At 47.7% G+C, this 27,820-nt stretch overlaps 1 protein-coding gene across 1 annotated transcript in view; it reads left to right on the forward strand.

The window, feature by feature from the left end:
- The first annotated feature begins 1,468 nt into the window (after positions 1-1,468).
- The window catches only part of PITRM1 (pitrilysin metallopeptidase 1), a 104,690-nt gene continuing 78,338 nt past the window's right edge, over positions 1,469-27,820 (forward strand). The window contains exons 1-6 of the mRNA XM_040352661.1: positions 1,469-1,591; positions 7,972-8,074; positions 15,235-15,341; positions 17,754-17,905; positions 18,947-19,061; positions 19,162-19,258. Coding sequence (XP_040208595.1) covers positions 1,554-1,591; positions 7,972-8,074; positions 15,235-15,341; positions 17,754-17,905; positions 18,947-19,061; positions 19,162-19,258 — 612 coding nt within the window. The 5' untranslated portion in view covers positions 1,469-1,553. The remainder of the gene's footprint in view (positions 1,592-7,971; positions 8,075-15,234; positions 15,342-17,753; positions 17,906-18,946; positions 19,062-19,161; positions 19,259-27,820) is intronic.

The following is a 27,820-nucleotide window of genomic DNA, read 5'->3' on the forward strand; positions in this document are numbered from 1 at the left end:
TGATATATGCATCTTTCCTACACAGCTTAGCACAGGTTGGTAAGCGTAGTTATTTTTTTTTCTTTGGGGGGGTTTAAAGCTTGGTAGGTGTAAGCTGAAATTCCACTTTATACTGTATAAAGTCACTGGTCTAGATTCACGAACGATTTACGCCGGCGTATCCATAGATACGCCGCGTAAATTCAAAGCTACGCCGGCGTATCTATTTTCTGTATTCAGAAAGCAAGATACGCCGACATTAGCCTAAGATACGACTGGCATAAGTCTCTTACGCTGTCGTATCTTAGGGTGCATTCTCACGCTGGCCGCTAGGTGGGGCTCCCGTAGTTGTCAGCGTAGAGTATGCAAATTACCTACTTACGCCGATTCACAAACGTACGTGCGCCCGGCATTCATTTTTTTACGTCGTTTGCGTTAAGGCTTGGTCGGCGTTACGTTGCTCCTGCTATTAGGTGTCGCAGCCAATGTTAAGTATAAACATCGTTCCCGCTTCGAATTTTTAATTTTTTACGTCGTTTGCGTAAGTCGTTCGCGAATAGGGCCGGACGTAATTTACGTTCACGTCGAAACCAATACGTCGTTACGCCGTACTTGGAAGCAATGCACACTGGGATATGTACACGGACGGCGCATGCGCCGTCTGTACAAAACGTCAATCACGTCAGGTCATCATACATTTACATAAAACACGCCCCCCTTCCACATTTGAATTACGCGCGCTTACGCCGGCCCCTTTTACGCCGCCGCGACTAACGGAGCAAGTGCTTTGCGAATACAGCACTTGCTCCTGTAAGTTACGGCGGCGTAAATACGATATGCTGCGCCTCCGTAACATTGCGCGCCCGTACGTGAATCTACCCCACTGAAGAAGGCCAATTGCATCATTTCATGTAGGGCCACTGCCCATCAGAGCTGTCAAGTGAGATTGCCAACCAATGTGAGCAACTGGGGGTTCCAAGTATATTTCTATTTGTCTAAAAAAATACTGATTGTTACATGTGAACAAAAAATTCCAGAAAAGTCCCGGACTGGAAGTAGTTAAAGATTTATTTTCTCTTCACCATGAAGGGGTTAATGATACAGAGACTGCAAAAAACTGTCAGGGTTTAACCCCCTCCTTACTCTATCCAGAAGTAAAGAAAAAAAAAGGTAGATTTAGAAGGAAAAAAAAATCAATCAATCAGCCAATCAGATGCCGCCTTTCTTCCCTTCTGTAGTGTTCCATCAGTTTTAAAGCAACTCAACACGTGATTGGTGGAGGGCAGCTTCCTCCGTTGCAAAGACCAACTATGTGTCAGTAAAATGAGTTAGATAACACCGTATGGTAGGTGAGCAATAAGGGGCGGAGTGACGAGGACATGTGACGTTCAGAGCACGCTGACAAATGAGCAGAGTGCTTTTCACATGTTCTGTGCCAAGTCGGGGAGGCCACGCCTCTCAGCCAATCAACACACACGTAGGTCTGGCTTCGGCCAGTGGTAATCCGGGATGGTGGGGGGTGAGGAGTTTATTCTGCAGAGTGAAGCCGGGTCGGCTGGGTGTACTGCCCAGAGATGATAAGGCAGTGCAAAGCCGGGCTGTTAGTGAGCAGGTGAGATAACAGCTTTTTATTGAATTCTTGTCATCAAACTTTATGTGGTGCTCAGTGTGCGCACAGTTCTCTTCACGTGCTGTGACAGTGCATGCTGTATTACTGCTCCCATGCTGGAAAGTAACTTCTGTGTACATACATGTGTAAATATACCGTGCCAGGCTGTAATGGCAGAGTCTTCTAGAAGACCAGGGACCCAGGCTGACGGTCTCTCATCTGTCCTCCTATAGCAACCCTGGGACGGCATGAGTCTGACAAGGTCACCCCATAGAGAGATCCTGTCCATATATACTAGAGAGCCTGGGACGAGAGAGAGAGAGAGAACGAACACACACACACTAGAGAGCCTGGGACGAGAGAGAGAGAGAACACACACACCTGCCATCACCTAGAGAGATTCGAGAGAGATAGACTGTCTTTACCTAGAGAGAGCACGAGCGAGAACCTACTGTCACCCACATAGCGTGAGCGAGAGATGTCCCCACCAAGAGAAGGATAGACCGTCATCTCATGGAGAGCGAAAGAGTGCCTGTCATCACAGAGATAGACCGCCGTAACTCAGTCGAGTAGTGTATTCTGAAAGATCTTACTCCCGAAGTTACGGCGGCGTAGCGTATATGGGCGGTCGTAAGCCCGCCTAATTCAAATGTGGATGATGTGGGCGTGTTTTATTTAAATTACTTGTGACCCCACGTAATTGACGTTTTTTACGAACGGCGCATGCGCCGTCCGTGAACGTTTCCAAGTGCGTATGCTCCAAATTACGCCGCAAACTGTCAATGCTTTCGACGTGAACGTAACTTACGTACAGCCCTATTCGCAAACGACGTAAAATACAACGCTGTTCGTACGTTTCCGACGTCCATACCTAACATGACTTGCCCCTGCTTTATGAGGGGTAACTTTACGCCGGAAAAAGCCTTACGTAAACAATGTAAAAAAATGCGCCGGGCGTACGTACGTTTGTGAATCAGCGTATCTACCTAATTTGCATATTCCTCATGTAAATCTATGGAAGCGCCACCTAGCGGCCAGCGTAAATATGCAATTAAGATACGACGGCGTAAGAGGCTTACGCCAGTCGGATCTTAGCAAAATTCCGGCGTATCTTGTTTTCTGAATACAGAAAAAAGATACGCCGGCGCATCCTAGAAGTTACGCAGCTTATTAATAGATACGCCAGCGTAACTTCGTTCTGAATCCGGGCCAGAGTGCGCAAGAGAGAGAGAGAGGGAGACTGTCATCACATAGAGGGTGTGAGAGAGAGAGAGCCTGTCCCCATCCGAGAGAGAGACCGTTATCGCCCAGAGAGAGAGCACGAGAGAGGCTGTCATCGCCTGAAGAGAGAGAGAGGCTGTCATCGCCTGGAGAGAGAGAGAGAGAGAGAGAGAGAGGCTGTCATCACATAGAGGGTGTGAGAGAGAGAGAGAGAGAGCCTGTCCCCATCCGAGAGAGAGACCGTTATCGCCCAGAGAGAGAGCACGAGAGAGGCTGTCATCGCCTGGAGAGAGAGAGAGGCTGTCATCGCCTGGAGAGAGAGAGAGAGGCTGTCATCGCCTGGAGAGAGAGAGAGAGAGAGGCTGTCATCGCCTGGAGAGAGAGAGAGAGAGGCTGTCATCGCCTGGAGAGAGAGAGAGAGAGAGAGAGAGAGAGGCTGTCATCGCCTGGAGAGAGAGAGAGAGGCTGTCATCGCCTGGAGAGAGAGAGAGAGGCTGTCATCGCCTGGAGAGAGAGAGAGGCTGTCATCGCCTGGAGAGAGAGAGGCTGTCATCGCCTGGAGAGAGAGAGAGAGGCTGTCATCGCCTGGAGAGAGAGAGCAATAGAGAGCGGCTGTCATCACCAAATGAGGGAGACTGTTATCACATAGAGGGTGTGAGAGAGAACCTGTCCCCATCCGAGAGAGAGACTGTCATCGCTCAGAGAGAGCATGAGCGAGGCTGTCATCCCCTAGAGAGAGAGAGAGAGAGAGAGAGACTGTCATCACCTAGAGAGAGCATGATAGAGAGGCTGTCACCCCCTAGAGAGAGACTTTCTACACCTAGAGAGAGCGGGAGCGAGAACCTGCCGTCGCCTAGAGAGAGGGCATGAGTGAGTGTGCCTGCCGTCACAAAGAGAGAGACTGCTATCGCATAGAGAGCATGAGCGAGAGAACCTGTCTCATGCTCTTTCTAGGTAATGAGTCTCTCGGATGAGACAGGTTCTCTCACTTACACCCTCTATGGGATGAGAGTCTCGCTCAGTGATGGCAGGCACTCTTTCGCTCACGCTTGCTATGTGATGACGGTCTCTCTTGCTCACACACTTAACCTAGAGAGACAACCTGCCATCAGCTAGAGCAAGAGAGACTGTCATCACATAACCTACCATCTCCTAGAGCCTCCATTGCGGGGACACTCATTGTTTAGTGTTAGGACCACAGATTACAGGGTGCCTTGGCGCGGCTCTGTGGCTCATGCATGCGTTTGCAAATGCGTGCGGACAAAACCCCTGTGTTTAACGCATACTGCTAGACAGGTTAATTGGTTGTTCTGCTAGCTGGTCGGTAAGTAGGCTTGGTTTTTCCCTGGGCATTCCCCAGGTTTTGTTGTTATCTCGTAGCGGGATAACCTTTTACCACTAAGAGAGGCACAGACTGTCATCACCTAGCGAGAGCGTGAGAGAGAACCTGTCATCACCTAGAGCGAGAGAGACCGTCATCACAAAGAGAGCATGAGAGAGAGAGAGACTGTCATTGCATAGTGAGTGAAAGAGTGCTTGCCGTCAGAGAGACTGACTGTTGTCCCATAGCAAGTGTGAGCAAGAGAGGGACTGTCATCACATAGTGAGTGAAAGAGTGCCTGCCATCACAGAGAGAAAGACAGACAGACAGACAGACAGACAGGCAGACAATCGTCCCATAGCAAGTGGGAGCAAGAGAGAGACTGTCGTCCAATAGCAAGTGTGAGCAAGAGAGTGCCCGCTGTCGCCGAGAGAGAGACTGTCATCACCTAGAGAGAGAGCGCACAAGAGGGGGGAGAGACTGTCATCACCTAGAAGGAGAGAGGCTGTCGTTACCTAGAGAGAGAGCATGAGAGAAACTAATCTCCTAGAGACGGAGCATGAGAAAGGCTGTCACCACCTAGATAGAGAGCACAAGTGACTGTCATTGTTTAGACTAGATAGAGAGCACGAGAGGGAGACTGTCATCGGCTAGAGAGAGAGGGGGGCTGTCCTCACTGAGAGAGTCATCACCTGAGAGAGAAAGCACAAGAGGCTGTTCCTGAGAGAGAGAGACTGACTCTTTCACAGACTTGTGTCTATTCCCCTTTATATTACCCCCCCCCCCCCCTTCCCTTTTTCTTATAGAAACTCAACTGCTTTGGCAATGCTAACATGTATTTGGTCCTGCCAATAAAGCTTATTTGAATTTGAGAGCCTGCTGTCACCTAGAGAGGGAGAGACTGTTATTACAGGGAGAGACGGCCTGCCGTCGCCTAGATCTCTAGAGAGAAGGATAGAGAGAGACACAGCCCAGACATCTAGAGAGCGGGGCAGCCCGCCGTCGCCCAGGCATCTAGAGAGCGGGGCAGCCCGCCGTCGCCCAGGCATCTAGAGAGCGGGGCAGCCCGCCGTCGCCCAGGCATCTAGAGAGCGGGGCAGCCCGCCGTCGCCCAGACATCTAGAGAGCGAGGCAGCCCGCCGTCGCCCAGACATCTAGAGAGCGAGGCAGCCCGCCGTCGCCCAGACATCTAGAGAGCGAGGCAGCCCGCCGTCGCCCAGACATCTAGAGAGCGAGGCAGCCCGCCGTCGCCCAGACATCTAGAGAGCGGGGCAGCCCGCCGTCGCCCAGACATCTAGAGAGCGAGGCAGCCCGCCGTCGCCCAGACATCTAGAGAGCGGGGCAGCCCGCCGTCGCCCAGACATCTAGAGAGCGAGGCAGCCCGCCGTCGCCCAGGCATCTAGAGAGCGGGGCAGCCCGCCGTCGCCCAGACATCTAGAGAGCGAGGCAGCCCGCCGTCGCCCAGACATCTAGAGAGCGAGGCAGCCCGCCGTCGCCCAGACATCTAGAGAGCGAGGCAGCCCGCGGATCTGCTGAGAGCTTGAGCTGGCCACTCCCACAGCCCAGCGCTCTAGCGCAGGGGGGAATTGACCGTCACCAGATCTCCTGAGAACCGAGTGATCAGCAGTGTTTGATCTCTGGGTTCTCAGCCTTGGAGGCTGTGGGGGACAGATACAGCAGGATATGTATGTTTAAAGGGGTTGTAAAGGTAAAAAAAAAGTTTTCTCTAAATAGCTTCCTTCACCTTAGTGCAGTCCTCCTTCACTTACCTCATCCTTCCATTTTACTTTTAAATGTCCTTATTTCTTCTGAGAAATCCTCACTTCCTGTTCTTCTGTCTGTAACTCCACACAGTAATGCAAGGCTTTCTCCCTGGTGTGGAGAAAGCCTCTTGAGGGGGCGAGAAGGAGTGTCGGGACGCTCACTAACACACAGCTCCTTTCTCTATCTGCAATGTAGAGAGTGTCCTTCCACTCCTGCTCGCCCCCTCCCCCCTCAAGAGGCTTTCTCTACACCAGGAAGGAAGCCTTGCATTACGGTGTGTAGTTACAGACAAAAGAAAAGGAAGTGAGGATTTCTCAGAAGAAATAAGGACATTTAAAAGCGAAATGGAAGGATGAGGTAAATGAAGGAGGACTGCACTAAGGTAAAGGAAGCTATTTGGGGGGAAAAAAAATCCTTTACAACCCCTTTTAAGAAGGGGGGGGGGGAACCCCCATACATCTCTTCTCATGCTTGTGCATGATGATGTGAGGTTGGGAGAGGGGTTGTGTTCTTCTTTTCCCAGAGGGTATTGGATAAAAAAAAAATTCCTTTACAATCACAAATTTTACAGGCCTTACAAATACTCTTGGTGTCTTCTACCAAGCTTGGGAAGAGCTACACAGGGGACTGCATCAGTTTTGCCAACCTTTTTAGTGGCATTTCACAAAAGTTACTAAATTACATTTTTAGGTTCAAATTTCAGTATTTAGGCTACAAACAAGTACACTAGGCAAATAGTAATGTGATTTAAGGTAAAAAAAAAACATATTTTTGTTATTTTCGATATAATAAGGGCAAATTATTTAGTCACATCACCCCCTGCCTCCATCCCCCTCTGCCACCAACAGCCCCTGCCTTCACCCCCCTATGCGGTGCCTCCAATCTCCCCCAGGCACCCTGCCTCCAATCACCCCCTGCCTCCATCGTCCCCTGCCTTCATCCCCCTCTGCGGTGCCACCAACAACCCCTGTCTCCATCCCCCACCCTCTGCGGTGCCACCATCCCTCTCTGCAGTGCCACTAACTCCCCCCTGCCTCCATCACCTCTGCGGTGCCAACGCAGCCACCATCACCTCCTGCCTCCATCGGATCCCCCTCTGCCACCATCACCCGTTGTCACTGTCAGCTGGGCTGTCTGTCACTCTGTCCCTGTGAACTTTGTATTGCCTGAGTGCAGCAGGCTCCTCCATTCTGCTGCCGCCCCGCGAGCTGCTCAGCCTCCGAGTCCTGACTCCTGCTCCAGTGCTGTGCTCCACCGACCTCCTGGTTAGTTACAGATTTAGAATTCTGGTGGCGGGATGCCCTAATGCATCACTAGCCGGCGCCGCGCAGTACAGCCTCTGTGAAATCCCCCCACCGGCCGAATACAGCATATGCATGGCAAGCTCCGGAACTGCATATGCGCAGTTCCAAGCTGAACCGTTCTTGACTATTTTTACTGGCACATGCCAGCAACTATGGACATTTACGGAGGGGTAAAAAAGTGCCCGTTTTTTACGGACTGTCCGTAAAAATATGGACGGTTGGCAACACTTGATTGCATTCAGAAACTACAGAGAACAAACATTTTTCTGTGATGTTTTTTTTTTTTTTAGCACAGTTGCAGTGTTTTCCCAAAAATAAGACCTACCCCGAAAATAGGACCTACTGTGATTTTTGGGATGCGCCCACATGGCACTATAAGAAGGTGTGTGGCATGGTTGGATTGCGGAAATGTACACAGTTTTCAGTATGTGTGATACTGTAATGGACTGGATTCTAGCACTTTACAAGCACTTTTACACAGGGGATTCCTGACGGGCAGGGAGGGACAGAGAAGACAGCACATGACATAAGACCTACCCCGAAAATAAGCCCTACTGTATCTTTTGTTGCCAAAAGTAGTATAAGCCAGGCTTATTTCGGGGGAAAATACAGTAGGTAGCTTACTGCTTGCTTTTATTTGCTTTCACCTAGTTCCTGGCGTATCACATGTGTAAACTGTTGGAGTTTATTCCTGCTGTCCAAATATTTAATGCATTCTACAAATAGACAACCACTACCTAGCAATGCATGATTGTTTTTTTTTTTTTTTGTAGAGCTTTAGTTGCGAATTCATGGAGGTGGAAAGGAAGCTCTGCATCCGAGAGAGCACTGAATTATAAACCTGGCCAGGTTATTCATGGATTCACAGTGAATGAGGTAATGCCGGGGCATTAACATGAGGAACAACATGTTCGTATCAAGTGTGTATTGTGTGTGTGTGTGTGTGTGTATTGTATGTGGCCTTCTCTGTTATAGAGACAAGGATAGTATGCAAACTTCAGTATCTCTGGGCAGACAGTTAGAATTTATTTTATTGATGTCATTTCTGTAAAATATATTTTTCTTGTGTTTATTGATGGAATTTTGATAGATTTAGGGGCAGATCCACAGACAGAATACGCCGGCGTATCTACTAATACGCCGGCGGACTTTCAAATTTCCTGCGTCGTATCTTTAGTTTGAATTCTCAAACCAAGATACAATGGCATCTGGGTTAGATCAGACAGGTGTACGTCCTCGTACGCCTTCGGATCTAAAATGCAATACTTCGGCGTCCGCTGGGTGGCGTTCACGTCGTTTTCTGCGTCGGGTATGCAAATTAGCTATTTCCGACGATCCACGAACATACGTGCGACCGTCGCATTCTCTTACGTCGTCTCTAGTAGGCTTTTTCCGGCGTATAGTTAAAGCTGTTTTTTTCTGGCGTATAGTTAGATTTGCCATGTTAAGTATGGCCGTCGTTCCCACGTCGAAATTTAATTTTTTTATTTTTTTTGCTTAAGATGTCCGTGAATCGCGATGGAAGTAAGTCACGTCTAAGTTTAAAAAATGACGTCCTTGCGACGTCATTTCGCGCAATGCACGGCGGGAAATTTAGAAACGGAGCATGCGCAGTTCATTCGGCGCGGGGACACGCGTCATTTAAATGAATCACGCCCCCTAATCGCCGATTTGAATTCTGCCGCCAGAAATACACTACGCCGCCGTAACTTACGGCGCAAATTCTTCCAGGATTCGATTTAAAGCCAGGTAAGATATGGCGATGTAGCGTATCTCTGATACGCTGTGCGGGTGCAGATCTCTGTGGATCTGCCCCTCAGACTTTAAGACCCGTTTCACACTGAGGGCATATTGCAGGCGCTATAGCGTTAAAAATAGCTCCTGCAATCCACCCTTAAAAAGCTGCTACATTGTCTCCAGTGTGAAAGCCTGAGGGTGCGCTAGCAGGACGGTAAAAAAAAGTCCTGCTAGCCGCATCTTTGGGGCGATAAAGGAGCGGTGTGTATACCGCTTCTCCACCGCTGCTGCCCATTAAAAACCGTGGGACAGCGCTGCTATACCGCCCGCAATGCGCTGCTTTTTAACCCTTTCTCGGCCGCTAGCGGGGGTTAAATTCGCCCTGCTAGCGGTCGAAATGCGCCACAAATCCACCCATAGTGTCGGCGGTAAAAATAGCGCCGTTTTACCTCTGACGCTATGAGCGGCTCAGTGTGAAAGGCGTCTAAGTGGTTAAACTTCCTGCATTTTCACACAGAAGTGTATCCCTTTGATCTAAGAAGGAAGCGTTAGTTACAATGTTCTTTGTTGTTAAAAACTTGGCAGCCTGGATATTTTCTTTTGACAGCTGAGTGAGCAGATTAGCCCCCCTTCACACCTGCGAACCCCGTGAGGATCCGTTTTTAAACATCCGCTTGCTCAGCGGGGATCTAGTTTATAGCGCTATCTACAGGCGTAGGACACTAGGCAGAAGAGAAACGCCTATGGGCAGTCCTAGCTGGTATAAACCCCTTCTCTGCTATAGCCAAACCAATTTGGATGTTTTTTTGTATGCCCACTTCTCATTGAGACGCTGCTTTGGGATGTCCCTATGGTCAAGAATAAAAAAGAGCTGTCTGTCAATAAATGTAAGAGAAAACAGGATTTTTTTTTTTTTTTTGTCGCCATAAAATACTTTTCTCCAAGTTCATTGACAGACACAGAACCCACCTGCCCTGGTTGTTAATCGTTGTACTGCTTTGATACTAACTGGATTGCCTATAACACAGAGGAGGTTTATACAAGCTAGGACTGCTTAAAGGCAGTTTTGAATTTCTTCTCTCGTAGGTAGAAGTGTGTGTGTGTGTGTGTGTATGTGTATTATGTTTATATATTATGTATATGTAGTTGGTATTAAAAAAAAAGTAAGTCGGTGAAAGCATCACTATGCTTTACATAGCCTGTGCAGAGAGCGGTGTGATGGAAGGGGCCCATCAAGCTCCACCCACTGCAGCTTGCCTGCAGTAATCTACAGGGGGAGGCGGGGACAAGACCAGTCCACTGTGAATTGGAGACTACAGGTCCTGACAGTCTTTGCAGCTGTCAGCTTGTTGTTTTCAATGAATTACTATGGTGCTGTGAGTTCTGTGGTAGTTCAGTCATTCTTCCTGTCAGTAAGTATCTGCTTGCTTGTACGAGGTAGGAGCATACGGATATACTGAGAGATCTGCAGAAGACCTGCTGACATCAGCGATCTCTCAAAACAAAAATGGTAAATGCACATTTTTTTTTTTTATTCCTTTCATGGCCATGGTATGATTATTGGCCATACAAAGAATATGGTACTCTACAGATCAAAATGACCATTGTAGTCTGGAAGGCCAGAACTATAGTTGTTGGAAAACGAGACAAAATGTACTGAGCAGCATATGTTTACCAGAGGGCAATAACTCCAAGACATTAGGGGGTAGGCATGTGGACGTTGGAAGGTGTCAAGTAAGTAATGTGCGAGTTGATAAAGGCGAGGGGAGTAGAGGAAGGATGGGATACGAGTCATGGACAGAAGAACACTTGGATGGGAGGGGGACAAAATGAGTATTGTGATGGTGGGGTGCCAGAGGGATCATAGAGAGGTGTTGGGCGGAAAGTATGGGTGAAAGGGGGCCTAATGCCGCGTACACACGAATGTTTTTCATGACGAGAAAAATTAATTTTTTTTAAATTGGTTGTGAAAAACGGTTGTGTGTATGCTCCAGAGCATTTTTCACGACGAGAGAAAATGTCCGTTAAAAATTTAGAACCTGCTCCTATTTTTTTTCTCATCGTTTATCATGTCGTGAAAAATGGTCGTGTGTAGGCTTTAACGAGGGGGAAAAAAGCACGCATGCTCAGTAGCAAGTTCTGAGACAGGGAAATTGGCATAAGCAGCCCAAAGGGTGGCAATTTCGAATGGAACTTCCCCTTTATAGTGCCGCCGTACGTGTTGTACGTCACAGCGATTTGCCTTAAAGTGGTTGTAAACCCACTATTTGGACTTTTACCTACAGGTAAGCCTACAACAAGGCTTACCTGTAGGTAAGGAGAACATCTCCTAAACCTGCACGGTTTAGGAGATATTTCCCCCGCAATGCGGGCGGCGCATGCGCAGGGGGGACTCCACGGCTGAAGGACCGGCATCGCCGGACCCTGCCGATTTTAAATCTCCCGCGCGCACGCGCGGGAGTGACGTCATCGCCGCTCCAGCCAATCACAGCGCTGGAGCGGCGATACCCGGAAGACACGCCGGAGCAAGATGACATCCTGCTCGGCGTGGACCAGGTAAGTGGTACACACCTCGTTCCGAGGTAAGTATTTCATAATAGGCTAGTATGCGGTGCATACTAGCCTATTATGCCTTTTGCATTGCAGGTTTGGGGGAAAAAAAAAAAGTTTATGCGGTTTACAACCGCTTTAAGCATTTTTTTTTTTTTTTTTTTCACGATTGTGTGTATGCAAGGCAGGCTTGACAAGAATCACGTCGAGAAAAACTTTGTATTTTCCAATGACATTAATAATGGTCATGTGTACGCGGCATGAGAAAGGATGGTGGGAGGCTTGTATTTCTTGGGTCTGCGGTAAAGGTAGGTTGGTGGAATCGGGAGTCTTCAGACAGCAAAGTCTTACCGTTTCACAAAGTGAAATGAATTAATGATCTTAAACATGTTTTATTAGATTGTAAGCTCTTCTGAGCAGGGCACTCTTAATTCTCTTTTATTGTATCCATTTTATATTGTAAAGCGCTGCATAAAATGTTGGCGCTATATAAATCCTGTATAATAATAATAATGATAATGTTTTGCATTTTGTTTTGAGAGGAGGGAATAAATGTCTAAATTCCTTCACTTTATTTAGCCGCCTCCATTCTCTCCATTTCAGTGGAATACATGCTTTAGGCTGGGTTCACACCATTGCGAATTGGAATCACCGCATCCAATTCGCAATAGCAGATTTTGACGACTCTCTATGAAGCCGGTTCACAAATCTTTGCAGCGGGTCCAGTGCGTTTTTGCACAAAAATGCTGTGCGTCTTTTGATCCGTTTTTAGATCTGAATTTCGACCTGAAACGGTGAACGAGCACGCTCCGGACCCCTGCTGTGAGCCGCATGCGGCTAATATGTAAACCCAGCCTCGGCGGCATTGATAAGATACCATAAGTTTGCTCCGAGGTAGGATTTCAAAGGGGTGGGGGAATTTTGTCGGAGGGGGCTTCCAGGACCCCTTAGCTTTTTTAACCACTTAAAAACCAGCAAGTTAAACCCCCTTCCTAGTTTTAAGCATGGTGATACTTTGACTAACACTCACTCAGTCGTGGAACACTGTACATTTTATGCGTCCTGGACCCCGATTTGTGATTTTTCTGTGTCCAAATGACACAGCAAACTTAGGGAGTGGCAAGAGCGGAAGAATGATTTATTGCTCCCTCCTGCATTCAGGACTGAACTGTCTGTCCGTTTTTAATATATTTAATGAGTCTAAGCTAATATGCAATTATAAGCTATCACCTTTCCTTTTTTTCTATTTGTGACAGTAAAAATATTTTATTTTCTGATAAATTGTCTGTAATCATTGGGTACTCTGTGTACCCTGTATCACTTTATATGTACTTGCTTCATAGGTTATATTCTGGTTGGGTGCCCGGCATGAACGGGAGTTTCAGGAATATCTTGTTTCTTACAACAGTGTTTCTCAACTCCAGTCCTCAACGGCGCCAGGTCATGTTTTCAGGATTTCCTTCAGATGATACGGGCTGTGGTAATTACTAAGGCAGTGAAACTGATCAAATCACCTGTGCAAAATAATGGAAATCCTAAAAACATGACCTGTTGGGGCACCTTGAAGACTGGAGTTGAGAAACTCTGCCTTACAATACCAAAAAAACGTTCCTGCTTTCCCCCCACCTACTCCGTTTTCTTGTTTTTTATTTTGTACATGTGTCTAGATGCATGACTGAAGGAATATGCACTAATCAGCCCTAATATTATGACCACCCACCTAATATTGAGTAGGTCCCCTTTTTGCCATCAAAACAGCTGACCCTTTGAGGCATTGACTCCACTAGACACCCGAAGGTATATTGTATCTGGCACCAAGCCATCGGTGGCTGATCACTGCCTCCTCTGGCATACCTTCTTATAGTGCATCCTGGTGCCATCTCTTCCCTAGCTAAGCAATGCACACGCATCGGGACATTCACATGATGTAAAAGAAAACGTGACTTTTGGGCCAGGCCACCTTCTTCCATTGCTCCGTTGTTGAGTTCTGATGCTCATGTGCCCATTGTATTTACCTTTTGGCTGTGGACACGGGTCAGCATGGGCACCCTGATTGGTCTGCGGCCACACCGCCCCATACACCACAAACTGCGTATTCAGACATCTTTCTATCGGAACCAGAATTAACTTTTTCAATCAATTTGAACTACAGTAGCTCTTCTATCGGATCCGACTACACGGGCCAGCCTTTGCTCCCCATGTACATCGATAAGCCTTGACTGCCTATGACCCTGTCGTGGGTTTCCTTCCTTTGGACCAATTTTTGTAGTTCCCGACAAAAGCAGACTGGGTACATCCAACAAGAGCTCCAGTTTTGGAGTTGCTCTGACACACTCGTCTGGCCATTGCAATCTGGCCCTTGTCAAAGTCGCTTAAAATCCTTACACTAGCCCATTTTCTTTTTGTTATAATTTTAACACATCAACTTTAAGGACAACATGTTCACTTACTGCCTAATACATCGCATCCACTTTCAGGTCCCAATGTCATGAGAAAATCAATGTTATTTACTATACCTGTCAGTGGTCATAACGTTATAGCTGATCAGTGTATATTCTAGAATTTATAATCAAGTCTGCCAGCACCAAATTGGCCAGGAATGAAAATGTTCATATTTTATTTTATTTCACTTCTCTTCATGGGCATATAGAATGGTGGCAGTTTACATTTTGGTGGCAGGTCATATCTTTGTGATTGAATATTCTTTAACCACCTCCCGCTCGCCGTATAGTAAAATGACTGTGAGTAGGATCACCTCTCATTCTGGAGTGATGTTGCTCTAGTGTCACCGCTCCTGCAACGATCACGGTCACATCGTGTCCCTAGGACACATCACGACCCCTATCTCGGTAATGAGTCGATGACGCGGCTCTTTACCCATGTGATCGGCTGTGTCCAGTCACAGCTGATCACATGTAAACATGGAAGTACCGTTTATTGGCTCTCCTTGTCTCACACTGACGGAGTGTGAGGAGAGCTGATCAGTGGCATCTCCTCGTGGGGAGACCTGTACAGGTAATCGGGGGGGGGGGGGGGTGATCATCCGTGCAGTGCCCATCAATGCGGCAAAATAGTGCCTCCTCATTGGTGCCCATCATTGAAGGAGAATAATTACTTATTTACAAAATTGACTGGCAGAAAATAAAACCAGTTTTTTTTGTTTGTTTTTCCAAAATTTTCTGTCCTTTCGGTTAAAAAAAAAAAAAAAACCCCAGCGTTGATTAAATACTACCAAAATAAAGCTCTATTTGTGTGAAAAAAATGATAAAAATGTCATTTTGGTACAGCGTTGCATGACCACGCAATTGTCAAAGTGTGAGAGCGCTGAAAGGTGAACATTGGCCTGGGCAATAAGGAGGTGAAAGTGCACGGTATTGAAGTTGTTAAAGGGGAATAAACCTTTTATACACTTTGGGGCCCATTGTCTTCCCTAGCGCTCCTCATTCCACGCACACACCACACTACCTACCTGAGATCAGCCTGCAACCCCCGGCAGTTTCGTGGTCTTTTTCAGTATTGCGCCTTTGGCTTTTTTTCCCCATGAGCCCCCATATGAAAGATTTACATATAATTAAATGGTATTGTGTTTGCCATGCTGTGGTTCTAGCTGTATACACCTACCTAGGTCTGGTATTCAACACACTTTGGATGAAAGGCTTTTATTATGTGTTTTGCACTGCTGTGGTTATGGTTACAACTATTTTATATTTGTTATGTAAACCTTTTAATAATAATTTGTCATGTTGCAGGTCACGCCCGTTCCTGATTTTAATGTAACCGCAGTAAAGCTCAGCCATGAAGCGACAGGAGCGAAATATTTACACCTTGCCAGGGATGATCCCGACAACTTATTCAGGTACATCACTTCAAATAGAGTTATCTACCACTGACGTATACTGTACATTTTAGAGTACCGTATTTATCGGCGTATAACACGCACCCCAACCTAAGAGGGAAGTTTCAGGAAAAAAACTTTTTTTTTTTGTTGATAAACCACTTTGAAGCAAAATAATGGTATCTGAGTCTCCATGCAGCCTGATCTGTGCCCATCTGCAGTCTCCATGCAGCCTGATCTGTGCCCATCTGCAGTCTCCATGCAGCCTGATCTGTGCCCATCTGCAGTCTCCATGCAGCCTGATCTGTGCCCATCTGCAGTCTCCATGCAGCCTGATCTGTGCCCATCTGCAGTCTCCATGCAGCCTGATCTGTGCCCATCTGCAGTCTCCATGCAGCCTGATCTGTGCCCATCTGCAGTCTCCATGCAGCCTGATCTGTGCCCATCTGCAGTCTCCATGCAGCCTGATCTGTGCCCATCTGCAGTCTCCATGCAGCCTGATCTGTGCCCATCTGCAGTCTCAATGCAGCCTGATCTGTGCCCATCTGCAGTCTCAATGCAGCCTGATCTGTGCCCATCTGCAGTCTCATTGCAGCCTGATCTGTGCCCATCTGCAGTCTCAATGCAGCCTGATCTGTGCCCATCTGCAGTCTCAATGCAGCCTGATCTGTGCCCATCTGCAGTCTCAATGCAGCCTGATCTGTGCCCATCTGCAGTCTCAATGCAGCCTGATCTGTGCCCATCTGCAGCATTGCTCCTCACCGCAGCCTGATTAGTTCCCATCTGCAGCATTGCTCCTCACCGCAGCCTGATTAGTTCCCATCTGCTGCCTAAAATTTACCAAAATGCCTTGCCTGTTCAGTGCCCATCTGCAGTCTCACCTTTTAGTGTAAGATCATTGATGCTGTCTCCGAGGGAAGAGGGGGAGTGAGCGACACCGAATTACATACAGCCACGATCTCCTTCCTGTGTATCCGCCGCTCCGTCACTCACAGCCACGCCTCCTGCCCCTGCTCATATGATAGACAGTACAGTGGTCCAATGCAAGGGAGGCGTGGCTTTGCATGACGGAGCACCGTATACACAGGAAGTAGATCACAGCTCTATGTAATTCAGCGATGCTCGCTCCTCTTCCCTCAGACAGCAGGGATCGGCATATAACTTGCACATACGATTTTTTTCCCCTGATTTTTAAGGGGGGAAAAAAGTGCGTGTTATACGCCGATCAATACAGTATATAAAATTTGACTTCAATGTATTCAGCTATACTTCGACGACTAGGCAATTTTTATTGAGAATTTCTTAGTCGCTTGTTTAGTTTTTCTGTTTTAAAAGGTGACGCTTCTAGAAAAAATAAAACATTGATACCCACCCACCGATGCTGCAGCTGATCACATAACCGCTCATTTCTCAGTCTGCTCTGAGCAGAGATCAGTGGCTGTAGCTGTCTGCTCTGCCCCTCCAGCACTCACTGAAGCACTGGGCTGTGATGGGGGCAATAGCGGCTGGCACAGCCTCTCAGCAGTGTGCCGTGAAGCTTAGCCAGCTACCGATCAGGAACCTGGGTGGATCCCAACATTATTGCTGAGATCTTTTCAGAGCCTAGAGTAGCTTTGTGATGTCGGCAGACAATGGGCTTTAGCCCACCTCCGGTTGGTTTTGAGTCGCAGGAGAGCACAAGTAAGTGCACTCCTGTAACCCACAAGAGCAGTATGACCAAAAAGGCTTTGACCATACTTCTTTTAATGTAGATATCCCTAGCACAGTCCTGCTGGTGATGTGTTGCACTGTTAAGGTTTTTATTAGCGGTGATAGGAAGTTTTGACACTTGTGTTTTTTTCCTGATTTAGAAGAGGCTCATTAGACACCAGCCTTTTTACACCAGTTGTATTTGAACCAGTGAACTAAAACTTCTCACAGCTGCCTATTGGATTCTGACCTCTCTTAAAAAAAATTATGTAAATGCACCGAAATCTCATTGGCCGAAAATGGTGTCTTTTTAAAGAAGTAACGATAATGGCACCAAAAATGCACGTGATTATTATTATTATTTTTTTTTTTCTCTCTCTCTCTCTCATCTGCTGAGGCGAGGGGTTGCTGCAGCAGCGGCATAGAGGTGCAGCATCTGTAGAAGGAGTTCTGTCCTCCCTGTTGCCGACTGCTTAGAAAGAGGGGGGTGGGGGCAGAGATCAGCCTCTCTGGAGAGGTGCGAGGGCCACATAAAATGGCCTGGCGGGGCGGATTAAGCCAGTGGGCCTTGTGTTTGACACATGTGCAGCTCCAGTGAAGTATACTGCTATTTGGAAATCATGTGTCTGATGTTACCAGTATGATGAACATAAACTCTTTGAATGGTTTGCTTTTTATGCTGACCTTTGAAACTCTTTCCTGAACCAACACAAGTTTTTTTTTTTTTTTGTGTCACTTCTTCAGTGTGCAGTTCCGGACAACACCCATGGACAGCACCGGTGTCCCGCACATCCTGGAACACACCGTTCTGGCCGGCTCCGAGAAATACCCATGTCGTGACCCGTTCTTCAAGATGCTGAATCGGTCCCTGGCCACATTTATGAATGCCTTCACAGGTAATTATGGAGCGTTACAAACGCTCAGTTTAATAATGTGAAAAGGCTGTTTAAGCAATTATGGATATTTACTGCCTATCTTCCTGGGATCCTTTCACAGTTACATTGATTGGTCCACACACTCCTCTGTAAACACAAAGGGGCAGATCCACAAAGAGAGTACGCCGGCGTATCTACTGATACGCCGGCGTACTTTCAAATTTCCTGCGTCGTATCTTTGTTTTGAATCCTCAAAACAAGATACGACGGCATCTGGGTTAGATCCGACAGGCGTACGTCTTCGTACGCCTTCGGATCTTAGATGCAATTCTTCGGCGTCCGTCGGGTGGCGTTCCCGCCGTTTTCTGCATCGAGTATGCAAATTGGCTATTTCCGATGATCCACGAACGTACGGGCGGCCGTCGCATTCTTTTACGTCGTCTCTAGTCGGCTTTTTTCGGCGTATAGTTAGCTGCTATTTGGTGGCGTAGGCAATGTTAAGTATGGCCGTCGTTCCCGCGTATAATTTAACAATTTTTATTTTGTTTGCGTAAGTCTTCCGTGAATCGGGCTGGACGTAATTTACGTCCACATCAAAACAATGACGTCCTTGCGACGTCATTTAGCCCAATGCATGGCGGGAAATTTAGGGACGGCGCATGCGCAGTTCGTTCGGCGAGGGGACGCGCTTCATTTAAATGAAACACGCCCCCTACTCGCCGATTTGAATTACGCGCCATTGCGCCGTGAAAGATAGAATTTGCGCCGTAAGTTACGGCGGTGTAGTCTTTCTGGATTCGAACCAAACGGAAGTAAGTTGCGGCGTAGTGTATCTCAGATACGCTGCGCCGGGGCAGATCTTTGTGAATCTGCCCCAAAAACTAAAGAATGCCCCCCCCCCCCCCCATGCACCCCCTGGAAGTTTAGTGACCTTAGAAATTGGTAGCCATGATTTCTCAAGTGAGACTAACCTTGCAAAATCTCATAGAGCAAGCACAGGTCAGGGCAGCATAGAGGGGTAACTTCTGATCGTTCTATTGATTTTCCAATTTTGTTTTTCAGCAAGCGATTTCACCATGTACCCAGTTTCTTCCCAAAACCACAAGGATTTCCAGAATCTCATGTCTGTCTATTTGGATGCAGTGTTTTTTCCATTCCTTAGAGAATTGGACTTTTGGTAATATGTGTTTGCATAGCAAAGTCATTTTATGCTTTTCATATATAAATGTAAATGATGATCATTGCTCAGTGAATATATATTATTATTTTTATTTTAGGCAAGAAGGATGGAGATTGGAGCATGAAGACCCCACCAATCCCAAATCTCCCATAGTGTTCAAAGGCGTTGTCTTTAATGAGATGAAGGGGGTTTTTGTAAGTGATCTTATCACGTTATGTAATGTTTGTACCAGAAGTGTAACTTTTTAAAGTGGATGTAAACCCTCATATACACAGTGAAGTGACCAGCCTCAGGTGATACACAGAGATTAAACAAATCCTCCTGCATAAGTTATACCTGTTTATCTGCAGGTCTACATCCATTAAATGTTCTGAATTTACGAAGCTTGACTGATTGTCTGAGCATTCAGACTTAAAGAGGGTGGAGAGCTGAAGTTGCACTGCAGAGCTCAGTGAGGAGAGCTCTGAGAGCTGATTGGAGGGGAGGGACACACACCCTTCACACAGGACACAGAGCTAAGGCTGTCAAGCTGCTGGAGGTCACTCCCCTATCACCATTTTTCGCTTGGTGTCAGGAAAAATTGTCAGAAGTGACTTGGACTGATAGCAGAGGAACGAAGCAGCGGACAGAAATTACATTTGGGGGTTGATTTACTAAAACTGGAGAGTGCAAAATCTGGTAGCCAATCGGCTTCTAACTTCAGCTTGTTCAGGTAAAGCGGTTCTAACCCTAATTAAAATGATCCTGTTTCTTTAATCACCTAAGGCACGGCCTATAGACAAATGACAGCTGGGCAGTGGTTTTGTTATCCTGAGTGGACATCATATGACGTTCACCCAGGAAGTGCCGATCATGGGGCCATGCAGTGGCACGATCTGTCATGGCCGTGCCCAGAGAGAGGACACAGCCGATGAACGATCGGAATACTGGCTAGCTTCCAGTACCATGTGACCACTGTGGATGGGTTTCTTTTATGCCATCCAATGTGTACAACTGTGTTGCTAGCTGTAATTTGCCAATTTGATCACATGGTACAGACAGGGCAAATCGCATTCCATCTGTACCATGTGATTGGCTTTGAACCCCCCCCCCCTTTTTTTTTTTTTTTTTTTTTTTTTAACCAGTTAAGCCCCGGACCAATATGCAGCCTAAAGACCCAAGGTGTTTTTACAGTTCGGGACTGCGTCGCTTTAACAGACAATTGCGCGGTCGTGCGACGTGGCTCCCAAACAAAATTGGCGTCCTTTTTTCCCCACAAATAGAGCTTTCTTTTGGTGGTATTTGATCACATCTGCGGTTTTTAGTTTTTGCGCTATAAACAAAAATAGAGCGACAATTTTGAAAAAAATGCAATATTTTTTACTTTTTGCTGTAATAAATATCCCCCAAAAACATATATAAAAACATTTTTTTTCCTCAGTTTAGGCCGATACGTATTCTTCTACCTATTTTTAGTAAAAAAAATCGCAATAAGCGTTTATCGATTGGTTTGCGCAAAATTTATAGTGTTTACAAAATAGGGGATAGTTTTATTGCATTTTTATTAAAAAAAATTTTTTTACTACTAATGGCGGCGATCAGCAATTTTTTTCGTGACTGCGACATTATGGCGGACACTTCGGACAATTTTGACACATTTTTGGGACCATTGTCATTTTCACAGCAAAAAATGCATTTAACCACTTGACAACTGGGCACTTAAACCCACTTAATAACCAGACCAATTTTCAGCTTTTGGTGCTCTCACATTTTGAATGACAATAACTCAGTCATACAACACTGTAACCAAATGAAATTTTTGTCGTTTTTTCCCCACAAATAGAGCTTTCTTTTGGTGGTATTTGATCACCTCTGCGGTTTTTATTTTTTTCGCTATAAATGAAAAAAGAACGAAAATTTTGTAAAAAAATGAATTTTTCTTCATTTCTATTATAAGATTTTGCAAAAAATGAATTTTTCTTCATAAATTTGGCCTAAAATGTATACTGCTACATATCTTTGGTAAAAAAAAAAAAAAAAATTTGGATATTATTTAGTCTGGGTGAAAGTTATAGGGTCTACAAGCTATGGTACCAATTACTGAAAATTGATCAATTTGATCACATCTGATGTACTGACAGCCTCTCTCATTTCTTGAGACCCTAACATGCCAGAAAAGTACAAATACCCCCTAAATGACCCCTTTTTGGAAAGAAGACATTACAAGGTATTTAGAAAGAGGCATGGTGAGTTTTTTGAAGTTGTCATTTTTTCCCACAATTCTTTGCAAAATCAAGGTTTTTTTTTTTTTTTTTTTTTTTTTTTCCACAAAAGTTTCATATTAGCAGGTTATTTCTCACACACAGCATATGCATACCACAAATTACACCCCAAAACACATTCTGCTATTCCTCCCGAGTATGGCGGTACCACATGTGTGAGACTTTTACACAGCGTGGCCACATACAGAGGCCCGACATGCAGGGAGCACCATCAGGCGTTCTGGAACACCCAGACCAATTCTGACATTCCTCTCCTACATGTAAAAATCATCATTTATTTGCTAGAAAATTACATAGAACCCCAAAACATTATATATGCTTTTTTAGCAAAGACCCTAGAGAATACAATGGCGGTCGTTGCAACTTTTTATCGCGCATGGTATTTGCACAGCAATTTTTCGAACGCATTTTTTTGGGAAATAAAACAGTTTTGTGCTTTTTAAAAAAAAAAAAAACATTAAAGTTAGCCCAATGTTTTTGCATAATATGAAAGATGAAGTTACGCCGAGTAAATAGATACCCAACATGTCACCCTTCAATATTGCACACGCTTGTGGGATGGCGCCAAACTTCGCTACTTAAAAATCCCCATAGGTGACGTTTTAAATGTTTTTACTGGTTACATGTTTTTAGTTACAGAGGAGGTCTGGGGCCAAAATGATTGCTCTCGCTCTAACGTTCGCAGCGATACCCCACATGTGTGGTTTGAACACCGTTTTCATATGTGGGCGGGACTTACGTACACATTCGCTTCTGTATACGAGCACGCGGGAACAGGGGCGCTTTAAATATTTTTATTTTATTTTTATTGTTCATTTTACTTAATTTATTTTAGTTTGACACGTTTTTCCCCCAAAAAAAATGTTTTGATCACTTTTATTCCAATTACAAGGAATGGAAACATCCCTTGTAATAGGAATATAGCATGACAGGTCCTCTTTACAGTGAGATGTGGGGTCAATAAGACCCCACATCTCACCTCTAGGCTGGGAAGCCTGAAAAAAAACAAGAAAAAAAACGATCCTGGCTTCGATCGCAGCGGTGAGTCAGAAGAAGCACCGGAGGGCGAAGGGAGTGGGGACGTCCCTTTTTGCCTCCCGTAAGAACGATCAAGAGGCGGAACAGCCGCCATGATCGTTCTTATGGTGTAGAGAATCGCCGGCTGAAAAAAATGATATCTGAATGATGCCTGTAGCTGCAGGCATCATTTAGATATCCCTGCACAAAGTCAAGGACCTCATATGACGTGGGCGGGAAGTGGTTAAAACACATTTTTTTCCCCAGAGTATTTTCTGGGTATTGCAAAGTATTGGCCGGGGTATTGCAAAGTATTGGTGTGGGGGTATTGCAGAGTATTGGTGTTGGGGTATTGCAGAGTATTGGTGTTGGGGTATTGCAGAGTATTGGTGTTGGGGTATTGCAGAGTATTGGTGTGGGGGTATTGCAGAGTATTGGTGTGGGGGTATTGCAGAGTATTGGTGCGGGGGTATTGCAGAGTATTGGTGCGGGGGTATTGCAGAGTATTGGTGCGGGGTATTGCAGAGTATTGTGTGGGGGGTATTGCAGAGTATTGTGTGGGGGGTATTGCAGAGTATTGTGTGGGGGGTATTGCAGAGTATTGTGTGGGGGGTATTGCAGAGTATTGTGTGGGGGGTATTGCAGAGTATTGTGTGGGGGGTATTGCAGAGTATTGTGTGGGGGGTATTGCAGAGTATTGCGTGGGGGGTATTGCAGAGTATTGCGTGGGGGGTATTGCAGAGTATTGCGTGGGGGGTATTGCAGAGTATTGCGTGGGGGGTATTGCAGAGTATTGCGTGGGGGGGTATTGCAGAGTATTGCGTGGGGGGTATTGCAGAGTATTGCGTGGGGGGTATTGCAGAGTATTGCGTGGGGGGTATTGCAGAGTATTGCGTGGGGGGTATTGCAGAGTATTGCGTGGGGGGTATTGCAGAGTATTGTGTGGGGGGTATTGCAGAGTATTGCGTGGGGGGTATTGCAGAGTATTGCGTGGGGGGTATTGCAGAGTATTGCGTGGGGGGTATTGCAGAGTATTGCGTGGGGGGTATTGCAGAGTATTGCGTGGGGGGTATTGCAGAGTATTGCGTGGGGGGTATTGCAGAGTATTGCGTGGGGGGTATTGCAGAGTATTGCGTGGGGGGTATTGCAGAGTATTGCGTGGGGGGTATTGCAGAGTATTGCGTGGGGGGTATTGCAGAGTATTGCGCGGGGGTATTGCAGAGTATTGCGCAGGGGGTATTGCAGAGTAATTGCGCAGGGAAGGCAGAGCATTGCAGAGTATTGCGCAGGGAAGGCAGAGTATTGCAGGGGTTAATGCAGAGTATTGCACAGGGAAGGAAGAGTATTGCAGGGGTTAATGCAGAGTATTGCACAGGGAAGGAAGAGTATTGCAGGGGGTTAATGCAGAGTATTGCACAGGGAAGGCAGAGTATTGCAGGGGTTAATGCATGGATGGCTGAGCAGGGATGGATGGATCTGTGACTGCAATAGTCACAGATCCATCCCACACTGCTGCTGCCATCCGCGCTCTCCTCTCACACTGTACCGATCGGTACAGCGAGAGGAGGGAGGAACCGGCGTCATCAAATGACGCCTGTTTGTTTACCTGTGATCGCGCCGTCATTGGACGGCGCGATCACATGGTAAAAGACCGCCGTTGCCGGTCAGTTACCGTGATCTGTGTAGCGCCGGGTCTCATAGACCCGGCACGCACAGAATTTTCTGTGTGCGCGCCCGAGGCGGCGCGCATTACTGCTTCTGGTGGGCGCCGTTTCAGAACGGCGACCCCCAGTTAAGCAACCACCTTGCCGCCGTTTGTAGACGGCGGCTGGTGGTTAAGTGGTTAAATTGCATTCTTTATTGTGAAAATGACAGTTGCAGTTTGGGAGTTAACCACAGGGGGCGCTGTAGGAGTTAGGGTGCACCTAGTATGTGTTTACAACTGTAGGGGGGTGTGGCTGTAGGAATGACGTCATCGATCGTGTCTTCCCTATAAAGGGAATGACGCGATCGATGCGCCGCCATAGTGAAGGACGGGGAAGCCGTGTTTACATACGGCTCTCCCCGTTCTTCAGCTCCGGGGAGCGATCGCGACGGAGTGGCTATAAACAAATAGCCGCGCCGTGGTCCCGGATCGCTCCCCGAGCGGACCCGACCTCCGCATGTAGCGGGGGGGGTCCCGATCGGACCCCCCACCCGCTAATAGGCGAGGACGTACGTGTACGCCCATGTGCTTGTACGTGCCATATTGTGGACGTATATGTACATGCGGGGGTCGGGAACTGGTTAAACTAGATGGACTTGTGTCTTTTTTCAACCTAACTATGTAACTATTTAATTTTGACTAATCACAACAAAACAGACTGAGGCCCCGTTCACACTTATACGACTTGAAAGTCGTGCGATTTTGCGGCCGCAATTTGGGATCAGTACAACTTCAACTTTGCCACAACTTTGATATTAACCAATGAAAACATACATGGTGTGAGGCAATTCCTTTTCCTGCCACCGCATTTGTCATTGCTGCTGTAGCAGTGCATGAGGAAGAAGAGGCGGCAGAGAAGACATCAATATTGGGTACATCCCATCATTGCCAATCGTAAAGATAGGGGTCAATTTTGGGTCCTCTATAATGAAGAATGAGAAGAATGCTCCTTACATTGGTGGTCAGTGGGAAGAATGTTCCTTAGGGCTCTTTCACACGTCAGTTCAGTTTTTTAGATCAGTTTTTTTTTTCATCAGTTGATCCGTTTTTTCGTCCGTTTTTTGTCAGTTTTCCATCAGTTTTTCCATCCCTTTTTTTTTTTTTTTTTTTTGGGGGGGGGGGGGGCTTTTTACATACAGTGCCTGCCGCCGAGAATGTGTTTTTAGCACGACTGCATCGCGCTGATTCTCGGCGACAGGGTGCCGACATCTCGCACTCGCTGGAATAGTAAAAGCACATTCCAGCAAGCACGTCATAGAAGCGACGGGAGATCCGACTTGGATTCCCGCCAATTCTACACGTGTGCGGCGTTTGGTATGAATCCTTAGGGGAAAGTCCCCGCCGGATTTTAAATAAAAATCCGGCATGGGTTCCCCCCTCGGGAGCATACCGGGCCCTGGTTGTAAGGAGACCCCCCCCCCCCCCCCTACGCCGAAAAAACGGCGTAGGGGTCCCCCTACAATCCATACCAGACCCGTATCCAAAGCACGCTACCTGGCCGGCCAGGAAAGGAGTGGGACGAGCGAGCGCCCCTCCTGAGCCGTACCGGGCTGCATGCCCTCAACATTGTGGGGGTTGGGTGCTCTGGGGCAGGGGGGCGCACTGCGGCCCCCCCACCCCAGAGCACCCTGTCCCCATGTTGATGAGGACAGGGCCCCTTCCCGACAACACTGGCCGTTGGTTGTCGGGGTATGCGGGCGGGAGGCTTATCGGAATCTGGGAGCCCCCTTTAATAAGGGGGCCCCCAGATACCGGCCCCCCACCCTAAGTGAATGGTACCCCTACCCATTCACCTGGAGGCAAAAAGTTAAAGTTAATAAACACGACACAAGGGTTTTTAAAATAATTTATTAGTCTGCTCCGGAGGCACCCCCTGTCTTCTTCATTAGCTCTTTCACCAGGGGGGGCTTCTTCTTTGACGTCTTCGGGTGGGGGCCGCTCTTCTTCGCCGCCGTCTGGTTCTCTTCCACCGCCGGGGGGGGGGGTCGCTTTTATAAAAGCGCCCCCCCCCCCCCCCCCCCGGCGGGTTTCCTCCGACGTCTTCGGCGGGGGGGGGGGTGTGCTTCTTCTTCCGCTATCCGGGGGTCTTCTCCGCTCTCCGGGGGTCTTCTACTATGTTCGCCGCTCTCCGCTGTTGACTCGGCGCACCCCGGTTCTTCCTCCCGCTGTCCGGTGCCTTCTCCTTCAGCGCTGAACGTCTTCTTCTGTGCTGTGACGTCTTCTTCTTCTCTTCTCCCGATGTTGACACGTCGCCTCTTCTCGCTGCAATGACGGGTGCGCGGCTTGCATCTTACTTATATAGGCCTCACAGTCCCATCATGCTCCGGTACCTACCCACGTGGGTAGGTATCACATGGGTAGGTACGGAGCATGATGGGACTGTGAGGCCTATATAAGTCCAATGCAAGCCGCGCACCCGTCATTGCAGCGAGAAGAGGCGACGTGTCAACATCGGGAGAAGAAGAAGAAGACGTCACAGCACAGAAGAAGAAGACGTTCAGAGCTGAAGGAGAAGGCACCGGACAGCGGGAGGAAGAACCGGGGTGCGCCGAGTCAACAGCGGAGAGCGGCGAACATAGAAGAAGACCCCCGGATAGCGGAAGAAGAAGCACACCACCCCCTGCCGAAGACGTCGGAGGAAACCCGCCGGGGGGGGCGCTTTTATAAAAGCGACCCCCCCCCCCCGGCGGTGGAAGAGAACCAGACGGCGGCGAAGAAGAGCGGCCCCCACCCGAAGACGTCAAAGAAGAAGCCCCCCCTGGTGAAAGAGCTAATAAAGAAGACAGGGGGTGCCTCCGGAGCAGACTAATAAATTATTTTAAAAACCCTTGTGTCGTGTTTATTAACTTTAACTTTTTGCCTCCAGGTGAATGGGTAGGGGTACGATGTACCCCATATCCATTCACTTAGGGTGGGGGGCCGGTATCTGGAGGCCCCCTTATTAAAGGGGGCTCCCAGATTCCGATAAGCCTCCCGCCCGCATACCCCGACAACCAACGGCCAGGGTTGTCGGGAAGGGGCCCTGTCCTCATCAACATGGGGACAGGGTGCTCTGGGGTGGGGGGGCCGCAGTGCGCCCCCCCTGCCCCAGAGCACCCAACCCCCCCCATGTTGAGGGCATGCAGCCCGGTACGGCTCAGGAGGGGGGGGGCCGCTCACTCGTCCCCACTCCTTTCCTGGCCTACCGGGTAGCGTGCTTTGGATACGGGCCTGGTATGGATTGTAGGGGGACCCCCTACGCCGTTTTTTCGGCGTAGGGGGGGTCTCCTTACAACCCACACCAGACCCAAGGGCCCGGTATGCTCCCGAGGGGGGAACCCATGCCGGATTTTTATTTAAAATCCGGCGGGGACTTTCCCCTCAGCATTCATACCAAACGCCGCACACGGCGTTAGCGGATCGGATGGTAAACGGATCATCCGTTTTTCGTCCGTTCCGTTTTTTTGACGGAAGAAAAATAGGGTTTTCTTCCGTCCAAAAAAACTGAACTTCACGCAGACGGATGCTAACGGACGTTAGCGGATGCTCATCCGCTAACGGACGTTAACCCATAGGGAAGCATTGCGGTCCGTTAACGGACGTCTAAAAAGAATGTCCCTTACATTGGTGATCAGTGGGAAGAATGTCCCTTACATTGGTGATCAGTGGGAAGAATGCTTCTTACATTGGTGGTCAGTGGGAAGAATGTTCCCTTCATTGGTGGTCAGTGGGAAGAATGTTCCCTTCGTTGGTGGTCAGTGGGAAGAATGTTCCCTTCATTGGTGGTCAGTGGG

The sequence above is a fragment of the Rana temporaria genome, chromosome 5 (genome assembly GCF_905171775.1).
Source record: "Rana temporaria chromosome 5, aRanTem1.1, whole genome shotgun sequence".
NCBI lineage: Eukaryota > Metazoa > Chordata > Amphibia > Anura > Ranidae > Rana > Rana temporaria.